This window comes from Oryzias latipes, chromosome 20 (genome assembly GCF_053564925.1).
Source record: "Oryzias latipes strain Hd-rR chromosome 20, Olatipes_Hd-rR_3.1".
NCBI lineage: Eukaryota > Metazoa > Chordata > Actinopteri > Beloniformes > Adrianichthyidae > Oryzias > Oryzias latipes.
This window is the reverse complement of record NC_136256.1, coordinates 26,930,168-26,954,579: the sequence shown is the minus strand read 5'-3', so window position 1 is coordinate 26,954,579 and position 24,412 is coordinate 26,930,168. Positions and strand designations below refer to the sequence as shown.

General features: G+C 44.3%; 3 protein-coding genes across 16 annotated transcripts; 1 reads left to right on the top strand and 2 right to left on the bottom strand.

The window, feature by feature from the left end:
- Positions 1-2,528: 2,528 nt before the first annotated feature.
- cdk13 (cyclin dependent kinase 13) lies at positions 2,529-11,915 on the bottom strand. Its single transcript, XM_023950368.2, has 14 exons — positions 9,076-11,915; positions 8,372-8,923; positions 8,114-8,275; positions 7,694-7,833; positions 7,403-7,573; positions 7,128-7,317; positions 6,993-7,049; positions 6,805-6,906; positions 6,653-6,730; positions 6,389-6,505; positions 6,176-6,307; positions 5,894-6,090; positions 4,063-4,548; positions 2,529-3,702 (listed from the first exon to the last, which is right to left on the bottom strand). Exons 1-14 carry the CDS (start codon positions 10,194-10,196, stop codon positions 3,041-3,043), a joined length of 4,167 nt encoding a protein of 1,388 aa, XP_023806136.1. The 5' UTR covers positions 10,197-11,915; the 3' UTR covers positions 2,529-3,040.
- A 5-nt stretch (positions 11,916-11,920) lies between these two features.
- Positions 11,921-17,992, bottom strand: ralaa (RAS like proto-oncogene Aa). 4 transcript variants are annotated; one of them, XM_004081166.5, is made up of 5 exons: positions 17,852-17,992; positions 16,257-16,441; positions 15,977-16,185; positions 14,502-14,676; positions 11,921-14,421 (listed from the first exon to the last, which is right to left on the bottom strand). In XM_004081166.5, exons 2-5 carry the CDS (start codon positions 16,368-16,370, stop codon positions 14,299-14,301), a joined length of 621 nt encoding a protein of 206 aa, XP_004081214.1. In that variant the 5' UTR covers positions 16,371-16,441; positions 17,852-17,992; the 3' UTR covers positions 11,921-14,298. The 4 variants fall into 4 exon arrangements, with proteins under 4 accessions (XP_004081214.1, XP_004081216.1, XP_078794442.1 ...); XM_004081168.5 differs by having other exon boundaries at positions 16,257-16,414; positions 17,852-17,991; XM_078938316.1 differs by lacking the exon at positions 17,852-17,992 and adding an exon at positions 17,589-17,833 and having other exon boundaries at positions 16,257-16,414.
- med1l (mediator complex subunit 1-like) lies at positions 17,306-23,451 on the top strand. Of its 11 annotated transcripts, none has more exons than XM_078938311.1 (17): positions 17,306-17,474; positions 18,347-18,438; positions 19,768-19,843; positions 19,914-19,968; positions 20,052-20,178; positions 20,258-20,286; positions 20,819-20,890; positions 20,972-21,037; positions 21,497-21,573; positions 21,642-21,698; positions 21,765-21,864; positions 21,965-22,089; positions 22,171-22,280; positions 22,358-22,559; positions 22,641-22,751; positions 22,923-23,013; positions 23,084-23,451. In XM_078938311.1, the coding sequence occupies exons 2-17, from the start codon at positions 18,349-18,351 to the stop codon at positions 23,322-23,324; spliced, it is 1,629 nt and encodes a 542-aa protein (XP_078794437.1). In that variant the 5' UTR covers positions 17,306-17,474; positions 18,347-18,348; the 3' UTR covers positions 23,325-23,451. The 11 variants fall into 11 exon arrangements, with proteins under 11 accessions (XP_078794437.1, XP_078794438.1, XP_020568279.2 ...); XM_078938312.1 differs by having other exon boundaries at positions 17,338-17,459; XM_020712620.3 differs by lacking the exon at positions 17,306-17,474 and adding an exon at positions 17,774-17,908 and having other exon boundaries at positions 21,642-21,683.
- Positions 23,452-24,412: the final 961 nt, after the last annotated feature.

Below are 24,412 nucleotides of genomic sequence, written 5' to 3'. Positions count from 1 at the left end.
GCACCCTGTAATGTAGTCACGTTAATAGCTGGTTTTCCATGCAGGCTTTAATAATATGCATCATAATTACTGACACCATGAGAGGTTTGCTGTGCACGCATGTGGAAGCGTGCAGCTCCGCCGTCGTCCTGTCACTTCCTTTAGATTTCACAGCAGCCAGTTGCTTCAGAGTGAGCAGAGATGAGGTTGTTTTTTTAGACATTATGTGACATTTTCTGCATGTCTCGAGCTCCACTTGACTTCCAGAGTCCACCTCGGTTCTGCAGCGCCACACTGTGGCACAACCTGAACATTGGAGAAGCTGACAGGAGGGTTGAGTTGTTATAAATATGGTTGTCTTGTCATTTTAGATGTTTGTCCACTCCTTCAGTTCAGATTAGGAGAATAAAAGCTGCAGGACCGACTCGAAAAGCAAATTCCTTCACAATAAGAGGGCTTTAGGTTTTTAGATCCTCTGCTGTTTAATTGGAATTATTCTGTTTTTAAAGTTGATTTACTGACATTTACCCACAGCTGAAGTTACTGCTGTTGCAGTTCTGAACTTTTCATTTTGCTCATATTTTTCAGTGCGAGTTTATAGGATTACGTAATTCTGGAATTCAAATACATTTGAGTCTAAGGCAGATGTTTTGAAAAAAAAAACAGTTACAGTTTCTAAATAACCCAAGGCAGATTTATAATGTCATAAAACATAATAATTTAATAAAATAAACAGCTTTTACGATGTAAGCGTTTAAGATTCAGAATTTGTGTTAAAGCCCTTTACATGTAAAAGTTAGTGAAATTATTTTCTCTCTCTTCTCATTTTGGGTTACATTTCTTTCTCACAACTGTTCTACATATATAAATAATATAGATAAATCTACAGTTTCTGTTGTATTCTAACATTAACTGCAGGGTTGCCAGATTGGGCAACTTTTAAACCTGCCATTTCTTAAATGTTTATAACAAAACACAGAAACTGGTTTTCATGATTATTACTTATTTTTGCAGGAAAACATATAAAATAGGAAATATGGTTTTAAGAAGTTTTTGAAGGAAATGTTTTTTTCTGCTTTATTTCCAGCTATAATCTAAAAATCCTTCGATTCTGCTTTCAAGTAGAAGCTGAATAAAAGGTCATTTTAAGCTTTGCTGCTCATTCGTGTTCAAAGACTTTCAACATGAAAACGGTTCTTAAAACCAGAGAAAGTCCGTCGTTCTCTGGAAACTGAGTGTCGTCCGTCACTTTTCCACGCATTGTTGGATCTTCTTTTTACTAAAAACAAAATGTTTTGACAAAAACGGAGATAAGGGCCCTCTCCAGTGAAAGAGGGGTTCTTTTGGCATTTGTCAATCGTGGATGATAAAATTTAAAATTCTTAAAATGGCTATTCAGTTACAGTAGTTGGTAGTTCATTGCATTCTTATTTGAATTTTATTGCAAACTGCTTTTTGTAGTTTTATGCTATTATTTTAATTTGTCTAAGTTTCACTTTCTTGTGTTTTTCTAAAGGAGTTGTTAAACTTTTATTCATTCATTCTGCTGAAAAACAGGGTGGGGGTGGGAGGGGCATTAAGGCAGCGGGGGGGGGGGGGTGTTTTCGAGGACATAGTTTCTGCAGGGCGGCATCACCTCTGAATGTGGGCGGGGCTTACTGTCCTTGTCAGACATTTTTCCCCATTAGCTTCCTGGTGAATAGAATCAAGTTTTGGTCTAATCAAGATGCTGAAGCTCCTCTGGGTGTTAAAAATGTTTGCATGACTTGGCAAAAAAAAGAAAGAAAAAATGCTGACCACTCAATAAAATACATGATCAAATGGATCACCTGGATCTATGAGATTGCCAAATAAGCTCTCACTTTCACTTAGATGAAGGCCTCATAAATATTCGGAGCAGGTCTCCTGTGGGCGAGATGTTGAGTCAATCACCCCCCCTCCAAAGGAAAAAAAAAAAAAGATGATACAGCCAGGCTCACCGCAAGAACCACGGCTGTTCGGCAATCCATCATCCACGCCGTATTAATCGCAGACGAGCCGTCTTCCACGTCCTGAATTAGCTTTGCGGAATGGATTCCCTCTCGAGATAATCGCCTTTTTCATAACGGGCTCTGCGGCGTGCGATCAATCCAGACGCGGATGTGATGAGTGTTAACAAAGAGCAGACGCATCAGGAGGACGTGAGAATCACTCTGCAGACACAGCGTCCGGAGCATTTTGGGGTCATTCTTTAAGAAAAAACCCAGCAAAGAAGTAGAATTTAGCCCGATAGATCCGAGTTTATCTGACAAAGATCTCATGAGAATCTGCTGTTAAAGTGAACGTTTCAGCTTCCAGATTGAATCTGCTGGACCGCCGGGTCTCCGTGTGGCGAGGATGAAGGATGAAGGCCGTGGCTCCAAAAGCTTGATGGGACACTGCCACCCAGTGGCGCCGTCCATCCACCTGGACAGGCTGGGAAAAGGCGCCGCCCCTCTTAAATAAACGTTTGCCCAGAGACGTGCCAGAAGGAGGGGACACGACGGTTTAATGCAAAATAAAACGCTTCCTTTGTCAATCCAGGTTATGTCTTTTACTTATGATTTTACAACATTTACAGCCAAAAAAAGTTAAAAGGGGAGGGGTAACAGCTTTTCTGTGCTGTTAGATGTTAGAAGTGCCATCTTCAAGAAGCTCCCCAGGCCGATGCCTCGTTTAACACCCCGACCAAAATGAGCCGCCAACGCCGCCGCCAGTTAAAAAAAGACCACCCCAGGCGCGCGGTCACATTCTAAAGAGTTTCTGCCTACTTTAGTCAGTAGTTCAAAACAATAATACTAATTCTGCCCGGGAGCTTTACAGAGAAAAGGTTGGGGGTGTACACCTGAACCAAAGTTCAATTGAAGACAGCAGAATAGATTACAAAAAAATACCAAAACTGTACGAGCGAGAAAAGCTCCACGGGTGTTACTCCACCGTCCTTCCACGAGGAAAAATACGCTTACAGGTTTAAATTACTGAATCACGTCTGCAGACCCGTCTGATGCCACCTCACGAGGCTTCGGGTTGGTCCTCCAGCTCCTCAGAAGGGCAGCCCCCGTCCTCTGATCGCCGCCGTGGAGTTCATCTGTGGAACATAACCCAGCGGTAAAGGAGGGGCCCCGCCCTGTGATGGGGAACCCCAAGGTTGTCCTGGCGCTGGCATGGGCGGGGGGAGGCCGTCTTTCCGGGCCATGGCGTGGTTGTACAGGTGGAGGGCGTTCGGGTTGGGCGGTACCTCCACGGGCAGAGGGCTGTGGTTGTACTCAAACCTGTGGTCCTTGTCTCCGCTGAAGACCATGCTGGCAGGTCGGGTGGGTGCTGGTGCGGATGGGGGGAACGGGTCGGGGTGGGCCGCCGAGGAGCCGGCGGCTCCGCTGAACACCTCCCTCATAGAGTGAGGCATCAGGCCCCCGCCCAGCATGTGGCCCATGTAAGAGTCACTGAAGCCCGCGGGGGGGAAGGTTGGAGGGGGCGGGTGGCTGTAGTCGCCTCCGTATACTGGACCCTCGGGTGGAGGAAGGGGGGGATAGTCTGGCTCTGGGGGTCTCACTCCGTCACTCATGGGGGGCACAGGGGGGGCGTGGCCGGGCTTGGGCTCTGGCGGGGGATGGCGGTAGTCCAGGTCGGCGTGGGGCGGCGGCTCCGGAGGCTCTGGGGGCCTCTGGTCGGGAGGCAAAATGGAGACTCCTCCCACTTCTGACACTGCAAAGCAAAACAAAGAAGCTGCTCTAGGAAAAGTTGCAACAACGAGAGAAACAACTAGATCAACAACAGTCATTCATTCTTCAAGCAGCTCCAGGAGATTCTGACGCTGCGTTCACACATAAAATTTGCTGCTTTGGGGATTTTCAATTATCCATCTATCATCCAAACCTGCTGGGAAAGGCTCCAGCAGCCTGGAGGAGACTCTCCCAGCTACTAGATGAAGGTGGGGTACTCTCTAGCTAGTCTGTGTCAATCACACGCACATCTACAGGACGATTTCGAGTCACTGTTTGAATGTTCAGGTCAGACTTTACCAAAGCATTCCTCGTTCTTGGCGTTTGTTTTCAGCGCTCTCACCTGGAGTGACCGGGCTGGGCTCTGGGGGCTGTTTGCCCTCTGGGGGCGGAGGTGGTGGCGCGGCGCCTCCTGCGGCGTTGCTGCTCTCGCCGGGTTCTCCGCCGTCGCTCAGCTCCGGTCTCTGAGTCTTCTGGGCCTGTAGCAGCTGCGCCAGCAGCATGGTCATGGCCGTCTGCGTGGCGGCGGCAGCCTCCCCCTCTGGAATAGTCGACGGTGCCGCGACGGGGGGCGACGGCGGCTTGGGCAGCGGCGGCGTGCGCGGTACTCCTGCAGGCGGCGCGGGCTGGGGAGGCTTGGCGGACTGCGCCGGGGGCTCGGGCGGGTCGGGGGGAGCTAAGGCTTTGGTGAGCAGCTGTAACGTCTCCTGGTTCACCTTTGTGCTCATAGACTGGACAAACTGGCTGGGGGCTGTTTTGGACTGACCCAAGAGGTTCAGGAGGACCGCCAGCTGCTCCTGAGTGAACTGAGAGTTTGGACCCTTGGATTCTGGAAAAAGACACAATCAGTTAAACCAAAGAGTTAATGTTAAAAAGGTTGATTATTATAATTATTTTAGGCTTTAAACTATAAACAAACAAACGAAAACATGTTTAAAAACGCTTCTGCAAAACATAAAAGAGGGTGGGATTATATAAGGCAGGCGATTCATTTCTATTTCACAAACTTTATCATTAATAGACTAAATGTTTTTTGGCCCGTTTAAGTGCAAATGTGTTTATATATGATTCAGAGTAAATACAGCTTCATTTTCATTAGTTTACTATTGAATGAATTTATGAATGAATAGAAATAGATTTGCTATTTCTACACTTTTTCCATTTTTATTGTCTTTTTACTTTGCATTTGTTTCTGAAGTTGTTTGAAACAAACCAAAATCAGTCGATGCATGAGACGTTGCATTCACAGGTTCCTCGAGATAACCTCTTAAAAAAGTCATTCGAATTTTGACTGTTCTTATAAGGCTGCAAAACTTTATCCACTTTCTGCAGACAGACAAACATTTTTACGCCCGCCTTTCTTGTTTAAACTCCCAAAGTTCAAACCCTCATAGAAACATTTTGTAGAATGAAAAAAATGAATCTCATTGCAATTGAAGATTTATGTGGATTTGGCAAACAGGAGGCGTGGCACAAAGATTGATTGACAAGGCCTATAGCCAATCAGGGTGCAGAATAATAAAAAGGGTTAGGGAATCCCAAACATGACTGTTTAGCCTCGTTTCCACTGAGTGGTCCGGTCTGGTTTAGAATGGCTTGGTAGTTCAGGTGAGCATTTCAACCCAACTTGGTAGATAGAAAGTATTTAAGTTGCGGGCGACGATGAGAACTATATCCGTTTTTTATCATAATGACATTGATCCAATCAACGGCCTCCAACAGCAGCTCCACCCGTAACCCCTTCAGAACTTATTTCCAACAGAGGCCCAAAAAGGGTACAAATACTGGGCTGGTCTGAACCGGACCGTACCGCTCAGTGGAAACAAGGATTATGTTTGATCTGCTGGGAGGGTGTTCCTACACTCAGGCACTTAGAAAGACACTAAGAAAAACCTAGTTTTGCTTTCAGTTTTGGTTGCAGATTTGCATTAAAGTAGCAGAGTTTGTTTCCCGAGCACATCAGAGCAATAAGCCACACGAAAGCAGAACTTTTGAGTTGAAAACGCGTCAATCGGAAGAACGCGACTCAAGAAAAAGTGATGAGGCAGTGATGGGATACTTATCACCAATCTACATGACAGCTAGGCTATAGAAGAATCTGGATTTTCTTCAACGTTTGTCTTCTGCAGACAGTAACTTAAGCTGCGAGTTATTCTCCAGTTGAGCGTCCTCACCGAGCAGCACAGAGGCGGCCGCATTCTGGGTCTTCATGGCGCCGGGCGCCGCGAAGCCCTGTGGAGTGTTGCTGCGGCTGTCGTCCAGACCCAGCTCTTTACGCGGCGCTTTTGGAGCCACCAGCTCTTCCGGCATCTGCTTCTGCCGCCGCCGTTTCTTGCTCCACAGCTCGTGACAGTCCTGCCAAAGGGGGAGGCTGAAAATAAAAAAAGAAGAGAAAAAAGTTACAAATCAGAAGACTTTGGGCAGATGCGAGGAGATAAAAGTGACCCGGAACACACTCGGGTGGAGGCATCTTGTCGGGATCCACATCCTTGAGAAACTCGCTGCTCAGCGCTTGTTCGGCCGTGCAGCGTCTGCCGGGGTCCAGGTTCAGCATGTGGTCAAACAGATCCAAGGCCGCCGGAGGGATGCTGGACGACCACAAGACCGCCAGCGTTATCACAAGGTCAGGTTATTGGGAAACGAGTCTAGAGTTGCGTCAACTGACTTACAAAGCAAACTCCTCTCTGAGCCGCCTCCGATATTGCTTCTTTGGTTTCATGGTGTTGAAGAACGGAAGCTTGATCACATCTGGCCACACAGCGGGACAAGGACTGCCGCAAATACGACTGAAACAAACATATAACCCCATTTTCTTCCCAATTTGCGACATAACAGAGACAATTCCATAAAAACGCAGAGAAAAATAACATTTTCACTGAAAAGACCCGGCCGTCCAAACATGAAACCCCCGGAAAAGTGTAGCTGCTTCTCACCTGATGAGCTCCAACTGAGCAAGCTCCTGGTTGGCTTGAAAGATGGGTTTCTTTGTGAACAGTTCTCCCAGAATGCACCTGTGACAGAATCGCCAACATGAAAAACTACGACGGACGAACACCAGCTGGCTTTGAACGAACGCCGCCCTTACCCGCAGCTCCACACATCGATGGCGGGGGTGTACCTCTCCTCCCCCAGGAGCAGCTCCGGCGGGCGGTACCAAAGCGTGATCACTTTGTTCGTGTACGGTCGACTGAAAGTGGAAACACGGCGACACACACGAGTAAAAGAAACACAAACCAACCATCATAAAGTCCAGTCATAAAACACAAGACTCACCTCTCCTCTGAGTTATAGAGCCGAGCCAGGCCAAAGTCTGCCAGCTTTATTTGACCCCTGATTAGGAGGGAGAAAACGATTAAGCACGTTGTGAAACATCCTGGAGGTTGTTGTGATTTCTGCCTCCAGCCTCACCTGTTGTTGAGCAGAATGTTGGAGCACTTGATGTCTCTGTGGAGGAAGTTCTTCTTGTGGCAGTAATCCAGACCCTCCAGCAGCTGCCGCATGAAGGACTTGATGTGGCTTTCGTTGAAGTGAACCAGGCCAGACTCCAGCAGACCCATCAGGTCGTGGTCCATGTATTCAAACACCAGATAGAAAGCACCTGGAATTAAAAAAAACATAAAAAAAGCTACTTTAACCTCTCAACTCTTAAAGTTTTAAAATAACTTTTAAATTTCAACGGTTACCTTTATCGTTCCTGAAATCCAGAGCGTCCTCTTTGTCCGTGACGATCTCCTTCATGTTGATGATGCTCTTGTGGTTCAGCTGTCGCAGAATCTTGATTTCTCTGATGGCCGTGATCGGAAAGCCTTCCTTCTCATTGTCCAGACGGACCTTCTTCAGAGCCACCATTTCACCTGAGCGAAACAAACCTGAGAATGAGTCTGCTCTGCTTTTTCCAACTCAAGCTGAATCCACTGACTGCGGTAGAGGGTAAACACAGAGAATGAATGAGCAAACATTTTCAGGAAACCCACCAGTGTCTTTGTCTTTGGCCTTGTACACCTGACCGTAGGTGCCTTCTCCTGTGATTCCAATGATCTCAAACTTGTCCACACACCGTTTACCCCAATCTATCTCGATTTCCTTGATCTCGCCAAACCTCGGGCCACAAATTCTGGTAAAAAAGAAGCAAACAAGAAGTAAATAACCATCAAGTCGATATTAAAAGTCCCACTTTAAACATTTTCTAGAAATAGAAATCCTCAGAAATGCCATTTTAAGCTTAACTGATGACTTGACATGATTGGAAAAAAGCAACAAGAAATACACAATTTTCAGTAGATTGGAAAAAAGCAACAAGAAATACACAATTTTCAGTAGATTGGAAAAAAGCAACAAGAAATACACAATTTTCAGTAGAGTGGGTCTACACAGCTGCAGGGAAGGGAAATTACTTTGGTCTTCGTCGAAATGTTTGGGACTTTTCCAGCTTATCGGGAGGGCTGCTTGGAGAAACCGAGGGGCAGGGGAGTTCAGGGGGCAAGGGGAGGTCAGTCAGAAGCTGGCGCGTTTTTTTCTCCAGCTTCTTTTTGCCCGGAAGCGAGCCGTCTTTCAAACTATGAATGGAGGAGAGCAGACAGACAAAAACAATCAGATAAAGCCGCATGGATGCTACAATACAAGTGCTGAGGAGTGTGAAGGAGGTTACATACTTGTCTCCTTTGTCTGCGTTCTCAGCAACTATTTGGGGCAGTGGCAGCTGTGGCAGAGTGGAGATAACTGGGCCAGCGGCTCTGTCCTTGTCTTTGATCTGCCCAGACGCCGGGGCTTTCTTCTTGTCCCGGTGTAGAGGGTCCTCTTTCCCCTTACTGCTGCTCTGGTGCTCTGCTGTCTTCTTCAATTTATCTGCAGGAGACTGAGGCTGGTTGGATGTGGGGGTCCGGGGCCCTTTCTCTGGGGCAGGCGGTGAGGGGGGGCGTCCTTTCTTGGCCGTGTGGTTGGATTTGGGACTGGGCTGGTGAGCAGACGACGGCATTTTGGTTGGAGTCGACGTGTTGCTCGAGTTTTTGGCCTTTGCGGCCGCTTCTGCGGCTTTGACCTTTTTCTGCTTGCTGAGCTCGGCGGCCAGACTGCTCTTGAAGGTGAGCGTGCTCGGCGACAGGCTGGAAGGGCGGCTGCGGGAGCGAGAGTGTCGGTGGCGGCTGTGGGAGCGCGAGTGCCTTGAGGATGGAAAGGGACTTCTGCTGCGTGACCTTGCGGGTCTCCTGCAGAGAGAATTATGGGTGAAATCTCAGACTGAAAAGCAGGACAGGTTATGGTATATTTCTGACATATAGAGCAGGTTTTTCCCAATAAATCAATACTAAACAAATAAATAAAAATGTTTAAGGCCTACTACAACGCTGAAGAACCTCACCTGACATCTGGACTGGGGCTCAGGGACTTCCTGTATGGACTCCGTGACTTCCTCCGCTTTCCATAAGGACTTGAGACGAACTCTCCTTGTTCGAAAGGGCTGTGTCGACCGTAACTTGGTGACCTCCTCCAGTTGGCTGGGCTCGCGGGCGATCGCTTCCTCTTGTTGCTTGAATACGAAGTGGGTGACTTTGGCATTCCATATCCGCCATACACATCATCCCGGTTGAAATACGTAGCACTGGGAGAATGTCTTTTACTTCCATAAGTTGGACTTCTTCTAGATGCCAGCTGGGCATAGTTACCAGGAGATTGGTAGTTAAGGGAATAGGATGTCCCATAGGGACTGTCAGTTTTAAAACCAGGACTTTTTCTGTACGCCCTGGGGTCCTCGCGGTCGTTTCGATAAGACTGTGGCGCGTCTCTGTACGCAGACGGCGTCTCTTTATCAGTTCTCGTTTTGCTTCTGTGCCTTTTTGCGTTCTTCTTATCTGCCGATTGAGAAGACGAAGACGTCCTTTTGCCATTTTTGTCGCCGCTCCGTGTGGCGGTTTTAGAGCCGCTTAGGCTACCTCCAGTTCTGACTTTTAAGGAGTCTCTTTCACGACTCTGGTGATCTTTTTTCTTGGACAAGTCCTTATCTTGTTTGCTCCTCTCGGATGGTCCTCTGAACTCTTTACTGAGGTAAACTGCTTCCCGGTCTCTTAGTTGACCCCTGGCCAGGGAGGCCGGTCCATTATATTCAAAGTTAACAGAGCTGAGGGGATCCGCTGGGAGATTGTCAGCGTGGGGGTCAATTTTAGGAGAGGGGCTACCGGAGAATCGTTCTGATTGGGAGCTCACGTCGTCGTATTCTACTAACGTCCGAAGTTCAAGTTCCTTGTCGAAATCACTTCTCTTGTCGGGGCCGTCCGTTGTGACCGCATGCCACAGGTGTCGGTCCTTCTGCTGCCTGCGCTTCTTCCTCCGGGAGGCGGACGACCGTCCCTTCTCGCGGCGCCTGTCTCGCGGAGCGGTGGTACCGCTCGCCGCTTTGCTGCGCCTCCCCTGCCTGTTAGCATTCTGGAGCTCCGAGGGGCTCCGTCCTCCCCGCCCGTCGCGAAGCACCTCCGAGTTGGGCATTTATGTCTCAATTAACGGATGAGTTAGGAATAAGTTTATAAAATATGAACTACGTGCCCCTGTCGATTCATAAAACACAACATTGGGCTAGCTGTGTAACAGGCTACTAAGCTGACATTACAGCTAGCTAAATCGCTAGCTTTAGCATTCAGTGGCTATTATTAAGACCAAAATTCCCGATACAAACAATCGTAATGCTCCGTAGAAGCTGGTGCTAAGGATTTAGTCACAACTAATTTACAGCAATTTTATAACAAACAATACTTAACCGCCGTGTTCCAGCGAAAAGCCCACATATCCAGGATTTGATAGCGAAGGCTAGTCGGTTTAGCCCGCTAGTCCGCCGTAGCTAGCAGTTCGGCTACAGAGTGGTTTTCCCATTTCATGGTGAACGTTCGCAATGACCCGAAACAACTTAGAATTATTAAAAAACCAACGTCTTCTAAATTATAAATGTCCATAAAAACAAAAAGCTATCAGTGCACATTTAAAAAACGAACAATAAAAAAAGTCAGACGCCTCCATAAAAACTTCTTGCCTTCCATCACACTCGTAGATGCAACAAGGAAGTGAGGTCGGAGGCTAGCTCCCTGCTAGCAACTTAGCCGGTCGGCTTTTCTTTTCTCCTTCTGTGGAGTTCAACTCAGTGAATTTGAAGTAAAACATTCAAAGGCGCGTCCGCCTAAACCTTCACCGCAGAGACTCTCCTCCGTCTAATAACATCCTCCACGATCCCGGAACGCGATGACTCTCATCGAGGAGCGATTTAGATCAAATCCTCGAATCTATTTCAAAATACTTCACACAACTTCATTGTGGCTAACGGTGCAGCTCGCTTGGGCCACAGCTTTGGAACTACAGGCCTTCTACGTAGAAACGAACCAATAGGAACCCAGTGCGTAACTTACGTCAGAGCTTACGTCACAACGAGGGGAACCCTTCCCTTCAAAATAGAACAAAATTGATTTTTTTTTAATTAAAGGGCGACGTATTTTTCCTGCGGTTCATTTACATTAGAAAATGTTTTTAATGACAAATATAAGCATAAACACAAACATTTTATGGAGGGAGGTGTTCAAAGACAATTGCATAATAACCCCCTCCAAAGAAAAAGAACGAAATTTGATTTTTTAAATATATTGTCTAATAAAAATACCTTTTCCTCTCGATAATTTATCAGTTTAAATAGATTTTTATTTTCAATATTTTGGGTATTACATCAGGTTTTTTAGCATATAATCCCCCCTTCTGTTTCTTTTATTGCCATTAGTATATGAGACATAACTTTTCTTCATATATATATATATATATATATATATATATATATATATATATATATTTTTGTTCTTAAAATAAACTATAATACTGCTGAAAATTCTATTTCTAGAGGGGCCTGAACTAACAAAAACAAATGATTTTTTTCATTATTATTGCGCACATTTATGATTTGTTTATGTACTTTTCTTCTTCTAAACACCTAATCTTTAGTTCTTTATTTTCTTAAAGATTCTTTTAATTTTAAAGTTCTTGGTTCAACAGTTGAGTTGTGAAGTTAATTCATTTAATATTGGGACAAAACGTCAATTAAGAGCTTAAAGTAAACGTTCCATATGCCCATGCTTTCACATTTCATTGCTATCTGCAGAAATGATCCCATTTAGAAACATTTCTTAGAGTTTCTCACTAAGACAGACAGTAGAAAAAACAAACACATGTGGAAGATATTAGTAATATCCATTTTATTAGCCACTTTCAAAGAACTCACAGAATATGAATTGAAATGTAAGCTTCACCTCTTGCATTCACAAAAAGGCTACATTAGTGGTTACGCTCAAAAAAACAAAACAAAAAGAAAGTAAACATGAAGGAAACATTAAACTGGTGGCATACATACAACCATCCAGCCAAAAGACATCCATATTTCTTTTTCATTTACAGGTATTTATATAAAAGGCAAACCGAAGGTATTTGAATACCCAGTGGGACAGTTTGCTCATAGCGTTCACACAAACATTTTATTTTGCATCATGTTGAACATTTTGGGCCATAAAGTCAATACAATTATGCATAAAATAAAAAATAGTTCTGATTTTCCACTTAAAAGTAGACGAGTGTGTTAGGCTGATAGTACGATAAGCAAGCACGATGCTAGTTCCCGTGACGAGTTAAATCCGTCCGTGCCGGTCACTTTAAGACGCTCCCTAAGGTTCACATCCAACTAACTCCTCTGTGTGCTCTTAACTCCACAAGCATTCCTCTGTTTCACCAACTAGTGAGACGATGGACGAACACAAGAACATTAATAGTAAAAAGATTGATTTCAAGAGCCTCTGGGCAACGCCGCATCACGCCATCCTTCGTCATTGGAGCTGAAGTGCATCCAAAACACTCCAGCTTTGTAAGGTAGTTTATGGAGACCAACTTCAGTTTCAGGTTCCTTCTTTGCAAATCAAGCAACATCATTATTATTATTTTATTTTTTTTGCATAGACTTACTCTCAGTTTAAACAGAGTGGAGGCAGAGTGGCAACGGCCTGCAGGGGGCGCCTAATGGATTGACACCCAAATAAACCAAAAAAATTAGATCTTTTAAAATGAAAAACCATTTGTAAAAGCTTGAATCACATGACTGCTACTCTTTGAGTTTGGTGAGAGTGGCCTGAAATCCTAGATTCCACCACGCTAACACAAGCTGCAAAGGAATAGTCGAAAGGGAAGAACATTAGACTTTTAAAAACACGAACCATCTGCATCTGTGCTCCAAGATCACTTCCTCTTTGCTCATTTATATAGAATCGGGGTTTTTTTCTTTGCCCTTTGACCGCCTCAGATGAGCCACACCGACAGACGCAGAACGCACGAACGAGCCGTCGGATTAGGGGGCAAACGGGACGAGAGAGAGAGCGGACGTTATTCACATTCACAATGGACAGAGAGGCAACAGTGATGCAATGCACAGGGTTACTAAAGCCGTCATAACCTTGCATTTCCTCGCAGGCGGTCCAGAGCTAAATATTTTGCTTTCCATGACACCCAGTTGATCTTTGAGGTCTCACACAGACATTGTAGTGCTTCTTGTTTTTTTAATAATCCGTTTTCTGTATGGCAGGTTTTCAGACACTTACATTAGTGAGCGGGCACTTGTTTGAACTAGCTAGCTGTTTTCTTTGGTAACCGACAGCATCGTTTTTGAACAGGTACCACTTCACTTTTTTTCTTTTTTTTAAGCATACTCCAACTCTTTGAAAATAAATGTCAAAAAACAAAAAAAAAAGTGGGATTTAAAGTCAGCGATTAAAGTGAGTTGAAAACATGAACGAGTGCAGCGCGTAAAAGGTTTAGTGTTACGGAATCACCTTTTATCAGAGCACCAGAGATTCCTCTATTCTGAAAAGGAAATAACATTTTGAGATGAAATAAACTAAAAGCTGAGAAACATCTGAAAAGTTCAAGTGTTTTGTTGTTTAAATTCCCTAAAGGGTGAAGGTTATTTGTGCATTTGAGGAGACCTGGAGAAGAGGGAAGGAAATGGAAGCGTTAGTGCTCTTTTCTACATGTGTTGATCACAGACAGACACAAAAAATAAAAACTTCCACATGGAATATTTGCAAAGTAAGAAGGAATGGCATTGAATTTCATTTCCACCGTGACACTGAGCGTGTCCTTGAACTCCAACTGTCTACTCATCTAAAGCAGACGGTGTCGCGTTAGCGTGGATCGGGGGCTTTTCTGTTTCCTCTTGAAACCTGGGCTCTCAACTCTTTCTCAGCCTAAGCGCACTGCAACGTTTTTTTAAGGATGTTTCACACACAAAACTATACAACAAAAGCTTGTCAGGGCTTATTATTGAGCTTCAGCCTAAATGTAAAAAACAAAACATCCATCTAATGACCCTGTTGTTGAGAGAAGAAGGAAGATAAAGTATTTGGAGTGTCAGAACATAAAAAGTTAGAGCTATAAGTGGTGAATGGAGCGCCACCGTTCTACGGCCTGACCCTCAGTCAAATGTCCTCTCGGCCACTAACGCAAGGTTACGGTCAGGTTTGGGCACAAAATAAATGCAAACGTCTGAGAAATGTGCGCGTACTTCAGCATCACACCACTATAAAATACAGCATCGCTCTCTGATTCTTTTGGCCAAACTTTTGCTTTTCTTCTTCCCGTTCTTCTCTTTGCTGTCCTCCATTTTCCTCGCTCGGATTTCTCTCATCAGGTCGAAAAACACCTAAACAAAAGCAGACAAGCGACAGAAAGGAGTTGCAGATCTTTATGAACGAGGCCGTCGCTCAGCGCGCCGACACCAACCTTGTCAACGTTGGCACGGGTTTTGGCAGAAGTTTCCACGTAGCTGACTCCCCACTGCTCCGCGCGGGCCTTGGCCTCCTCGGCGCTGACCTGCCGCCGGTCGTCCAGGTCCGACTTGTTACCGACCAGGAGGAAGGGCACGCTCTCGTCCTCCTTCACCCGCAGAATCTGCTCCCTGTAGGGCAGCCAATGTGGGTCAGACGTGAAACCTGTCATCCAACGTCTGCCAGCATGAGCTGACGTGGGTCAATTCATTGATTCATGACCATATAGATCGTTTTTGATGGCATTTACTTTTTCTTTTCTTTCAGAATAGCAAAAGCATTTTAGGAAAGTTTTAAAAGAACTTGAGGGCTTTTAAAAAAAAGAATCAAAATTTCCACAAAGTTTGAAATAAAGAGAGCAAAGTTTAAAAACATTTCAGCAGAAAGTTTTGGCTTTTTAACCCATAGTATTCTGGAGGCTTGAGCTTTTTTTCCTACTTTAAAAATTGCTCCAATAGTTTATCCTTACAACAGTTCAGTTTTTCATTAGAAAACCCAATAATTCCACAATGTATCTGAAACTGTCCAAACAAAAAAACTCAACTTTTGTTTGTTTTAAACCAAAATTGTCAAAATCTAAAAAGTTTGTGAAACCTTCACGTTAACTTTTGATACGAGGAAAACTGGCGATATTAATGATCAATATTGCGATGACGATATATAAACTAATAGCAATAACCAAATTCATCATTTCCATTTCACTGCAACAGTTTAATTAAAATAAGAGTCAACATAACTCCTAATGACCCTCGTCTACATAACAGGGGTCCACCCCATTGGTCAAATGCATAAAGGGATTTATTTAAATTGTGAAAAGCTTCAAACTGCCATAATATTGTTTAAAAAAATTTTTTATTGCACAGCTTGATATCACAATAACGATAAATTTGCGATTCTCTGTACAAGCCTAGCTCTAAGAATTAAACACCAGTTTAAAATCAATTCATTCAATTGTTCAGATAATCCAGCATTACAGGCATTAAAGCAAAAAAGGAGAACAGGTTTGTCTCTCACCAAACCGTACTTTGAATACATTTTAACTTTGGCATTCAACTTAACAGTTTTGCATTATTTCTGCTGTTTTATAATAAACCCAGCCCCCTCCTCGTTTCAACCCCTTATTACTTTCTACAGAGTGTCAACCAGACAGGTACCACGTCCCATTTTTAGTCTTTAGTATGACCTCACCGTGGACTTGAACCCCCGACCTCCCATTCTTTAGGTGTGCTTCATTAAACATTTGAACAGTAGTTGATGGGAAGAGCGTGTGATGCACAGAAACTTAATTAGGACGATAATAAAGTCAAAAAATGTCTGCAGAGGTCTTTGGATGAGATTGGGGGGGGGGGGGGGGGGGGTCAAACCCAACACGAAGATCAGAGTTTGGCGATTTTAGAAGCGTGTTGTCGAGGCGACGTTAAAAACATTCACCTGAAGTCTACTGTTGCTGCAAAGGACTCCAATTCTGTGATGGAAAACACGCAGAGGAAACCTTCGCCGCTGCGGAAGTAATTATCCCGGATGGCTGCGTAGTCCTCTTGGCCGGCCGTATCAAGGATGTCGATCTGCACCTCCTCTCCATCCAGCACCACTTTCTTCCTGTAGCTGTCTGCTTTAGTGGGCTCGTAATCTTCCACAAACTGGAACACACGGCATTGTGGGTTATGGCCAGAAGATCTCCTTCGACATGAGTCTGTGATGAGCGGCTCACCTCATCGTACATGAACTGCAGGGTCAGCGCAGACTTCCCCACTCCTCCACTGCCCACCATGATCACTTTGTGGAGAGCTAGAGAGTTCTGGCCTTTTGGTTTTGCAGCTGCCATGACGCCGTGAAGCAGAGGAAGTGAAGACCTTAGAAAATGTCCAGCTGTGGAAAAGGACTAAATGAAAATTCCTGTGGAGATTAAAACAACAAAAAAAGAAGAAATTGCATCATAATTTCCCTGCAAGAAAAGGGCAAATCCAAGACAATTTGGATGTCAAGTGTGATGCAGAGAGGAATTGAGTGAATTAAGCATTTAAGATAACCTTATTTAACATGTTTAGAATCTCTTTTAGATCAAACTACATACATGTGACACGTCTGTTAAAGTGGACCCGTCTTTGACTGTACAGGACTTTTCAAAAGTTCTGCAACGTTCCAGGAAAGAGACACCAGATGTGACTTTATTTTTTATGCAAGATGTGCAAAACAAAAGTCAAGGACTTATGGGAAAAGCCATCTCAGCTGTCATCCTCCCTCCCTCCCTATCTTTCCAACATTGGCTCTTCAAGACTTGAAAGCAACCAAAGCGACTGGAAAACACAACATCTGGAAGTTTCTGTATGGTCGTAAATCCACTCGGATGCAAATGACAGATGTTTACATGTTACTCTATCATAATGGTCTGTCGGACGGATGAGAAAAGAAGTGTTCAGCTCGGAGGCCCTAAGCTTACCAGGCCAAAGCCAAACCTCTGGGGATCAGAGATAAATAAACACGGGAATCCTGCCAGAACATCATTAAACAAATTGACAAAAATGGACCCGAGCATCGACAGGCGATTTAACAATTCAGCATATGAAGCCAATTCTCCATTACGGTAATAGTTTTAAAGCAGCAGAATGATCGAAAGTGGGAACGTCAGCTGGCCGGACTGAGAGGCGTTTCTGCAGCTTCACGGCTATAGAAACATTCATCAAACAATCTTAAGGCATAAAGAAATGCGGATTTATAGCGGATAATGACAGTCATTCAGGCGCAGCAGCAGTGATTACAACGACGTCGCTGTCATGAAGCTGCATTTTTAAACGACAACAACAGAGCACACAATGGGATTAGTCTGACTGCACCGATGACTAAACGGGCGGCGGTTGAAATTACCAGACACGGTCCCACGCACGTCCACAGACCCTGTATCATCAACGAGGGGGTAACTTGTTAACAAGTTAGTAGCTGTCAATAAAATGTAGCTAGCTGCCTGACTGACGATGTAGCTAAAAACACTCAGGTTAGCCGCACCTGCGTGGAATAATTAGTTGCTGGAGTTCCGAAAACGTACCGGTTCGGTGTGGAGGTCTTCTTGAGGTCCGGTTCTATTTGAGAGCAGCAACAGATGCTCGAACACGGGCTTCAAACCCAGCAGTTTTTATTTTATTTAGTCGCTAGCAAAGCACACACAGGGGAAGAGCTAACGCGCTCGCGGCTAATCAACTAACTAACCCGACTAAAAAAAAATACAAACAGAAAAAAAAAATCCAAAAAGAGGAATTAGGAACCAGCTGGAGCAGATGAACAAAGGGCTCTGTGGGAGGAAACACCTACCGGTACACCCAAGTATTCCCGAGGCGGAAGAGTCGACGCAGAGGCGGAATTGTGATGGTAAAATAAAAAAAGAGTCAGCTAGCTGCTCGTTAGCTCATGGCTAGCTGTGTGTGAGCAGCGGCGGGCGGGCGGACTGCACCTCCTGTGGGCTTGGCTCCTGCTGACAACGCCCGCCCGCCCGCCCGGGAGAGCCAGACAAGCCGGCTCACTTTTGTGTCTGGGTTGATTTATCAAACTTGCAATGACGAAAAAACACACAACGCAATGAATTAATCGTCTTCTGTTATGATAAAATATCGTAAAAACACCAGAGTCCGCGCGCTAAATGGTATAAATGACCCGGATGATTGGCATAAACGGTGGCAGGTTTGTCCTATATAAGCCATTTCTCTGAGTGTTTCAACGTTGGAGAGTGGATCAGTAACTAACTGTAGAAAGATATATCATCAAAACACAGACGTCTGTTTGTTTTTTTAAATATATTTTTGTTTGCAGTCATGAAGAGAAGCAGCTTAATTTCCGGCCTGCAGCTGAAGTTTGCACAGAGGAGCTGGAATGACACTCTTCTGCTTGTTCAAAGGTGCATGGTGAGCACAAATGTCTTTAAATTATATTTGACTTTTGTTATTTTGGTTTAACGATTTCTAGCTTTTCCTGTTTTTTTTCTTTCTTGTTTTCCCGTTTCTGTTTATTCTAGTATCTTCACCATTTTTTTTTTGCCGCTTAACTCCTTCTACAATTTTTCAGCTATTTCAACCATTCAACTATTCAAATGTTCAGCTCTTTCATCTTTTTCCAGCTTTGACTTTTGGTCCTACAAATCCTTGAACTTTTCAAGATATTCCAGGATTTCCAGGATTTCTGCCTCCATTGAAATAAATGGGGAATCCTTGGTGCAGAAGCTCGCCGGTTCGAATCCCGGCTCTGGCATTTTTTCTTATTTGTTTATTGTGCTGTTTTTACTTTATTTATGGTCAACTTTGATCATTCATTTATTTATTTATTTTTGCCAGTTATTACCCTTTAAGTTTCATTTTCACTCTGTAATACAGCATTCAACCCTGCATTTTCTTCTGGAAATGCAGCTCCTTCTAGTTTTTAACTAAGTCATCCTAAAGTAGTTTAAAGTTTCACTTTCATCCTCCTCTGTATTAATTTCTTAATGATGATTATGCTGTTTTTAGCCAACCCCGTGTTGTTTTCTAGGACATAGTTTCTGCAGAGCGGCATCATTTCAGGAGAAATTTGCCTCTGAGTTGTGCATTTCTCTATATCTGTCCTCCAGCCTTAAGAAAAATGCCACAGAAACACAATTTTCATGCAATAGCTAATATCTGTTGTCTGCAGCGTTACTAAATTCTTTGTCTTGTTCATTAAAGTGTTTTTAAATTGAGCTTTTTACACATCTGCATCATGAAACTTAAGTAAAGTCTGCAGGTTTTTGTGGTCAGTGAGTGTGAACAGCAAAAGCTCAGCGTGCTCATGAAGGTTTCCGTCCAAACTTGTGTGCAAGCAGAGTTTTCTTTAGATTTGTCATGGGTGGAGGAGCAGAGTCGGTAATTCTAGTGGATTTATTCAGAGTGGAGCTTGGCAGCGGTCCGTCCCTGGAGTCTGCTAAAGAAACACGATTACGCGGCGGTCTGAAATGATGTGTGGTCCGAGGGGATTGGGCAGATGGGGTTATAGTTGGACGCATTTCTGAGCAGCAGTCTTGCAGGCTGGGGTTTTTTAAAATGGCCATTTTTCATTCAAAAGTTAGTTTTTTTTAGCTTCAGGTATTGAAATTCAGCTGTCTGTTTGGCGTCAGGCAGCGTTTGTTCCCGGGGAGGATGGGTTCACGGGACCAGAGAGCGTTGAGCAAACCAACAAGTCGTCTATTGTTGCTTCTTTTCCCGCCTCCTTTTGTTCCCCAACAGGAGAAATCCAGAATTGAATCAAAGCCTTGTGAACCACTGGTTCGATCCCTGGAAAGACTCCAGGATGTGCTTCATGGTAAACAATCCTCCCAGCACTTCTTTGGGCATTTTATTAGTGTTTTTATTATTATTTTTTAACGTTTCAGCTCCTTGCAGAAGTGTGACGAGGTCCCGTTTGGAAATGATAGCCCAGCAACAAGGGTAAAGCGAAGCAGTCACGGAAAACACCTTTGAATCAACATTCTGATCACATTCTGACATTCGTTTGAACGTTTCCTCCCAAGGATGGGGTTTCACGTCACAGAAGACACGTGTTACCTTACCGCCGACCTGTTTTACCTGGAGGTGCTGCTGCCGCCGTGTGGTGGCGTGCAGGAGGTGAAGGTGGCGCTTCACGGAGAAGGTCCTGTCGTAAGTAGACTTGTTCATGTATGATGTAGCGTTTGCTTTTCACTCCATTTGTTAATTAAATAACATTTTTTTTCTGCAGCCCAGCGAGTCTTTTCTGAAGACACTGAGGTAAGAGGACGAGGAACGTTAACGTTTTTTTTTTGTTTTTTGCCACAAGGATACAAATTAGTTTATCATTTTCTGTAAAAATATGCAGCCATAACTAAAATGCTGTGAATTGCAACAATTCAGAGGAAAAAGCTGCACATTCTGAATTCAGAAATAAGACAAAAGGATGTGATGCTGAACTTTAAATGGAATATTTAAAAAAAAAAGTTATTATTTTTCTCAGAAATAAAAATTACTTAAAGATCACCTGGAACTATTATAATGGATAAGAGAAGCTAAGTGATGAAGCTGAAAATGAACTCACACAAAAAAGAAAACGACTAAAATAAGTTGAAATGCCAGAAAATTAGACTGAATTCAGGACAAACGACAACTATGCAGAGAAAGCCTTAAATGCTTCATTAATTAAATGCTTTAATGGATAAAACATCAAAGCACACTTGCTAATCTACCTGTAGGAAGTGTTAAATGGCTCTCCAGCTTTTATTTTGAAAAAGACTTATAACTATGGTTGTAAATGTTGATGCCATAGATCCGAAGACTTTGCTGCGTTCTCCACGAGGCTGAAAGACCTTTTCACTCAGTACAACATCCCTGGAGACAAGTACGCTCTCGAACGACGTCTTTTATTTTGGCTAAAAGGTTCTTTTATGACAATTTAGTCGTTCTTTTATTTTTTTTCTAGTGAAATCAAATTGAAACTGTTGGAGTCTCTACAGTTTCTTGTACGAGATTTGCAGAAAATGACAGGGTGAGTACAAGAACTATCATTTATTTAATTTATTTTTTTAATAGAGCCGCTGTGATGGAAAGTGTTTTTTAGTGTTTTAAACATTTTTCTGATGATGGAGGAAAAGAAAGAAGCTTAAAATTGCATTAAAGGAACAAAAAGGGGAAAAAAAGACGTATTTGTGACGTTTGACAGTTTTTTTTATTTTTTATTTTGGCCAAAAAACACACCGCCGCCATAATTGAAAGACCACTAGGAATGTTTTGAATGTACATTAAAAGATTATCAGAATGGGTTTTTAAAATACACGAATGTTGCAAGCAAAAATGTCATGGAAATGATCTGATTTTGAAGTAAAAAATACCTCTTGTGATCATGAAAGATCTCCAACTTTGAGATAAAATAGTTACTGGCATTACTATTTTACATTTCCCAAACTTAACAGGCAGGAAATGAATATGTCTTTGCTTCCACTTTTAGGGAAGCAGAGGACTGTGACCCCCAACAGCAATTGGTAAACAACAATAGGACTGGCTGTCTTGTTGCAGGAAAAGAAGGTAACAAATGAACACAAACACATTTAATTCTTACTACATTTAAGACCATTACTGTGGATTTATTTCAGACGGGCTGCTGACGGTCCTGTTCTACAAGCCACCCAATGATGGGATGTCAAACTCATGTAGATTTGGAACCAATCTGCTCAATTTTTAGACACATTTTGATTGAAAATCCTGTTTGTGAGCAGTGATGCAGACGGCTCAGGTCACTGTGGGCGCCAGCGCGGTGCCCCGCAGGCTGCAGATGGCCTCCGTCCTTCCAGAGCCTCTTCAGCTGGATTCACAGGGGTAACTCTGTCGTGGTTTAGTGCACCTATCACTCTCCATGACGGCGAGTCACAAAGCCACAGCTGTGGCATTAATAGAGCGAGAATTTGCCCCGTGGCAGCTGTCCGGTTGGTGCTCCGCCGAGCGAGGTGCCCGGCGAGATGCTGCCTGCGTGTTTCCTGCTCAGGTTAAAGCCACCGGTGCCCGTGTTGTCCTCGTTCGTGGAGAAGCTCAGCCTCATTACAGGTTAAGCTGAATTTTTCAAAAATAAAAGTTTGGCTAAATCTCCAGCTTCCTTCCTAAAAACATGTCAAATTCCACAATTAGACGTTGCAGTAGCTCAGACTGACCAGCAGTGGGCGCCCTTACACAGGCTTCTGATGGCCGGGTCACAGAGTGCAGAGGAGACTTCAGATCAGCTGGACCTCTTTACTGTGGTATCGTCTATATATTTTTGTGATTATTGCATATTTTGATTGTAAATCATGATCAGTTGTGTGTTTCAATGCACCAGAAGGTGCTTCCTGATGGTGAGACGCAGCGTTACGTTTTCCCCGGAGCCTCCTGGGATGCGCCTGAACAGAGGGCGACCGTGGTGGAGGCCGTTTCCTTCACCCACCCGGCTCAGGTCCCAGCTCTGCTGCAGCTGCTGCGCCACCAGTGCGCCGTCAACGCCCTGCTGCGGAGCTGCTGGGCGTCTCAAAGCGCCGCTCCAGGTGGGTCGTGGGTTTGACCTTGCAGGGTTTCCAGGAGGCGGCCCGCGGATGTCCTCTGATGTGTTTTTGTGAACGCTGAAGCTTCGCCGACAGGAACCCCATCTGACTCCCAGCTCTTCGAAGTCCGCCCGGAGTCCAGCACCAGCTTTTCTGTGACCTTCACACATCCGCGCACCCACTCCCTCGCTGTCTGTGAGCATTGTTGTACTTTTCTCCGACTTTCAGGACTGTAGTGATCGGTCTTTTTTTTTTTTTTTGTGGTGATTTTTTTCACTTTTTGGTTGTTGAGTTTGATGACGAGGAGCATTTCTGCAGACTCCACTCATCCAAAATGTTCATAACAGGACGCCTTTGTGTCTGCAGTGCTGGTGAGCGTATGTGGTCCTCAGCAGATTACCTGCAGAACATTTGGAGCTGAGACGTCTGAGGCCTTTTTGGAAGACCACATGAAGAAGTATGTCTGGTTAGCACAACCTTTTAAAAAGAAATGTTCCTATTCATATCAGATTTATTGCTGTTCTCAGTTTTTTGTCCATTCCTGCGACCATGAAGATGCTGCTCAGCAGGTTAGAGACCGCCTCTCCTCCTCATCCCAAGAGCCATCCGACCTCTGCCGAAGAGGATCCGCCTGCTTTGATGGAGGTTTCCCAGAATGCCGCTGTGCCAGAGGACAGTGTTTCCAAAACTGAAGTCAGCCCAAACCCCTCTGTGACCTCTCACCTCTGCTCTCCTGTTGGGACTTTTGCTCAGCAGGCGGAGCTATAATCGTTGTCAGGGATCCTACGTCTCTTTTTCTATTTTTTTGGGGGGTAACTGTTCCCTTCTTACTCGAGTGTCTCAAGCTCCTTTTTATTTTCCCCGTTTTTTAAATAAATAAAAGTTTTGTTGAAAACTTGTGCGGTTTGTTGTGCAGAGAGCTCAGCTGGAACAAATCTCCTGATTGCTGCCTTGCTTTCTCTGGACCCAAACCAAATGCGGCTCCACTGCAGTACAGATATTGAAACAAAACGGGGGGTCCGGAGTTGCGCTCTTTCCCCAACCAGAAGCACAAAGCTCTCCAGGTAATCTGTGCGGGACATTTGTCAGCAGGGTGCTCATGGGGGATTGAACGCATCCAGACTGCCGGCTGGACTGTCAGCGGCAGACAACTGGCTTTGTCTGCAGACTCCTGCATATCCAATGACCTGCAGGCCGGCTATTCTTAGAGCATTCCAGCATGTGTGGTTAAACGGCTCTCTTCTTTCAGAGCGCCTGTATCCCCCAATATTTGAGATGATGTGTCCTCCTTTCTGATTGGATGAGGGAAAATCTAGAAACGTGACGCCTGGTGAAGTGAGATTTAAACGTCTGGAAGGTTTATTTAAAGATGTCCAGGTTTAGAGGTGGGTAGCAATGACCTATACCTCTAGTTTGCTGAAATACTACTCTTCACGTCACCGTAACTTTACTTTTAATGGAGTCGGGACACAGATACACCATTCCAATTCCCTTTTAATGAAGTTGTGTGTTTACTGCAAACATCCAGCAGTTTCAAATGCATTTTATTGCTTTCCATTGTTCTGTCTGTCCGCTGTGAAGCCCTGGACACGATTAAAAAAAAAACAGCAAATAAATGGTTCCCTCAAATAATTTGTGGTGATGAAATAGCATTTTGTGTCTGCGTTTTGTTCTTAACTGTTCCAAAGCACTTTGGGACAGCTGTCTGTGAACGCTGCTATATTCATAATTTACTTACAATATGAAAATGTTACCACAACCGCCAACTTGTGGACCCAAACGAACTACTAACTTGTGGGCAGAAATGTTTTTTTTTTTTGAATGTCATGTCCAAGACTCCCAAATTCTTCTTATGA

Coding starts and splice junctions, on each gene's coding strand:
- cdk13 (XM_023950368.2), bottom strand. CDS start 10,196: ATGCCCAACTCGGAGGTGCTTCGCGACGGGCGGGGAGGACGGAGCCCC. Junction 7,574..7,693: donor GGCCAAAGACAAAGACACTG/GTGGGTTTCCTG, acceptor TGTTTCGCTCAG/GTGAAATGGTGGCTCTGAAG. Junction 6,731..6,804: donor ATCGATGTGTGGAGCTGCGG/GTAAGGGCGGCG, acceptor ATTCTGTCACAG/GTGCATTCTGGGAGAACTGT.
- ralaa (XM_004081166.5), bottom strand. CDS start 16,370: ATGGCAGCTGCAAAACCAAAAGGCCAGAACTCTCTAGCTCTCCACAAA. Junction 16,186..16,256: donor TGCAGTTCATGTACGATGAG/GTGAGCCGCTCA, acceptor CGTGTGTTCCAG/TTTGTGGAAGATTACGAGCC. Junction 14,677..15,976: donor GCAGCAACAGTAGACTTCAG/GTGAATGTTTTT, acceptor GCTGCCCTACAG/GGAGCAGATTCTGCGGGTGA.
- med1l (XM_011489071.4), top strand. CDS start 17,818: ATGAACAAAGGGCTCTGTGGGAGGAAACACCTACCGGTACACCCAAGT. Junction 17,909..18,346: donor GCAGAGGCGGAATTGTGATG/GTAAAATAAAAA, acceptor TTTTGTTTGCAG/TCATGAAGAGAAGCAGCTTA. Junction 21,699..21,764: donor TGATGGGATGTCAAACTCAT/GTAGATTTGGAA, acceptor GTTTGTGAGCAG/TGATGCAGACGGCTCAGGTC.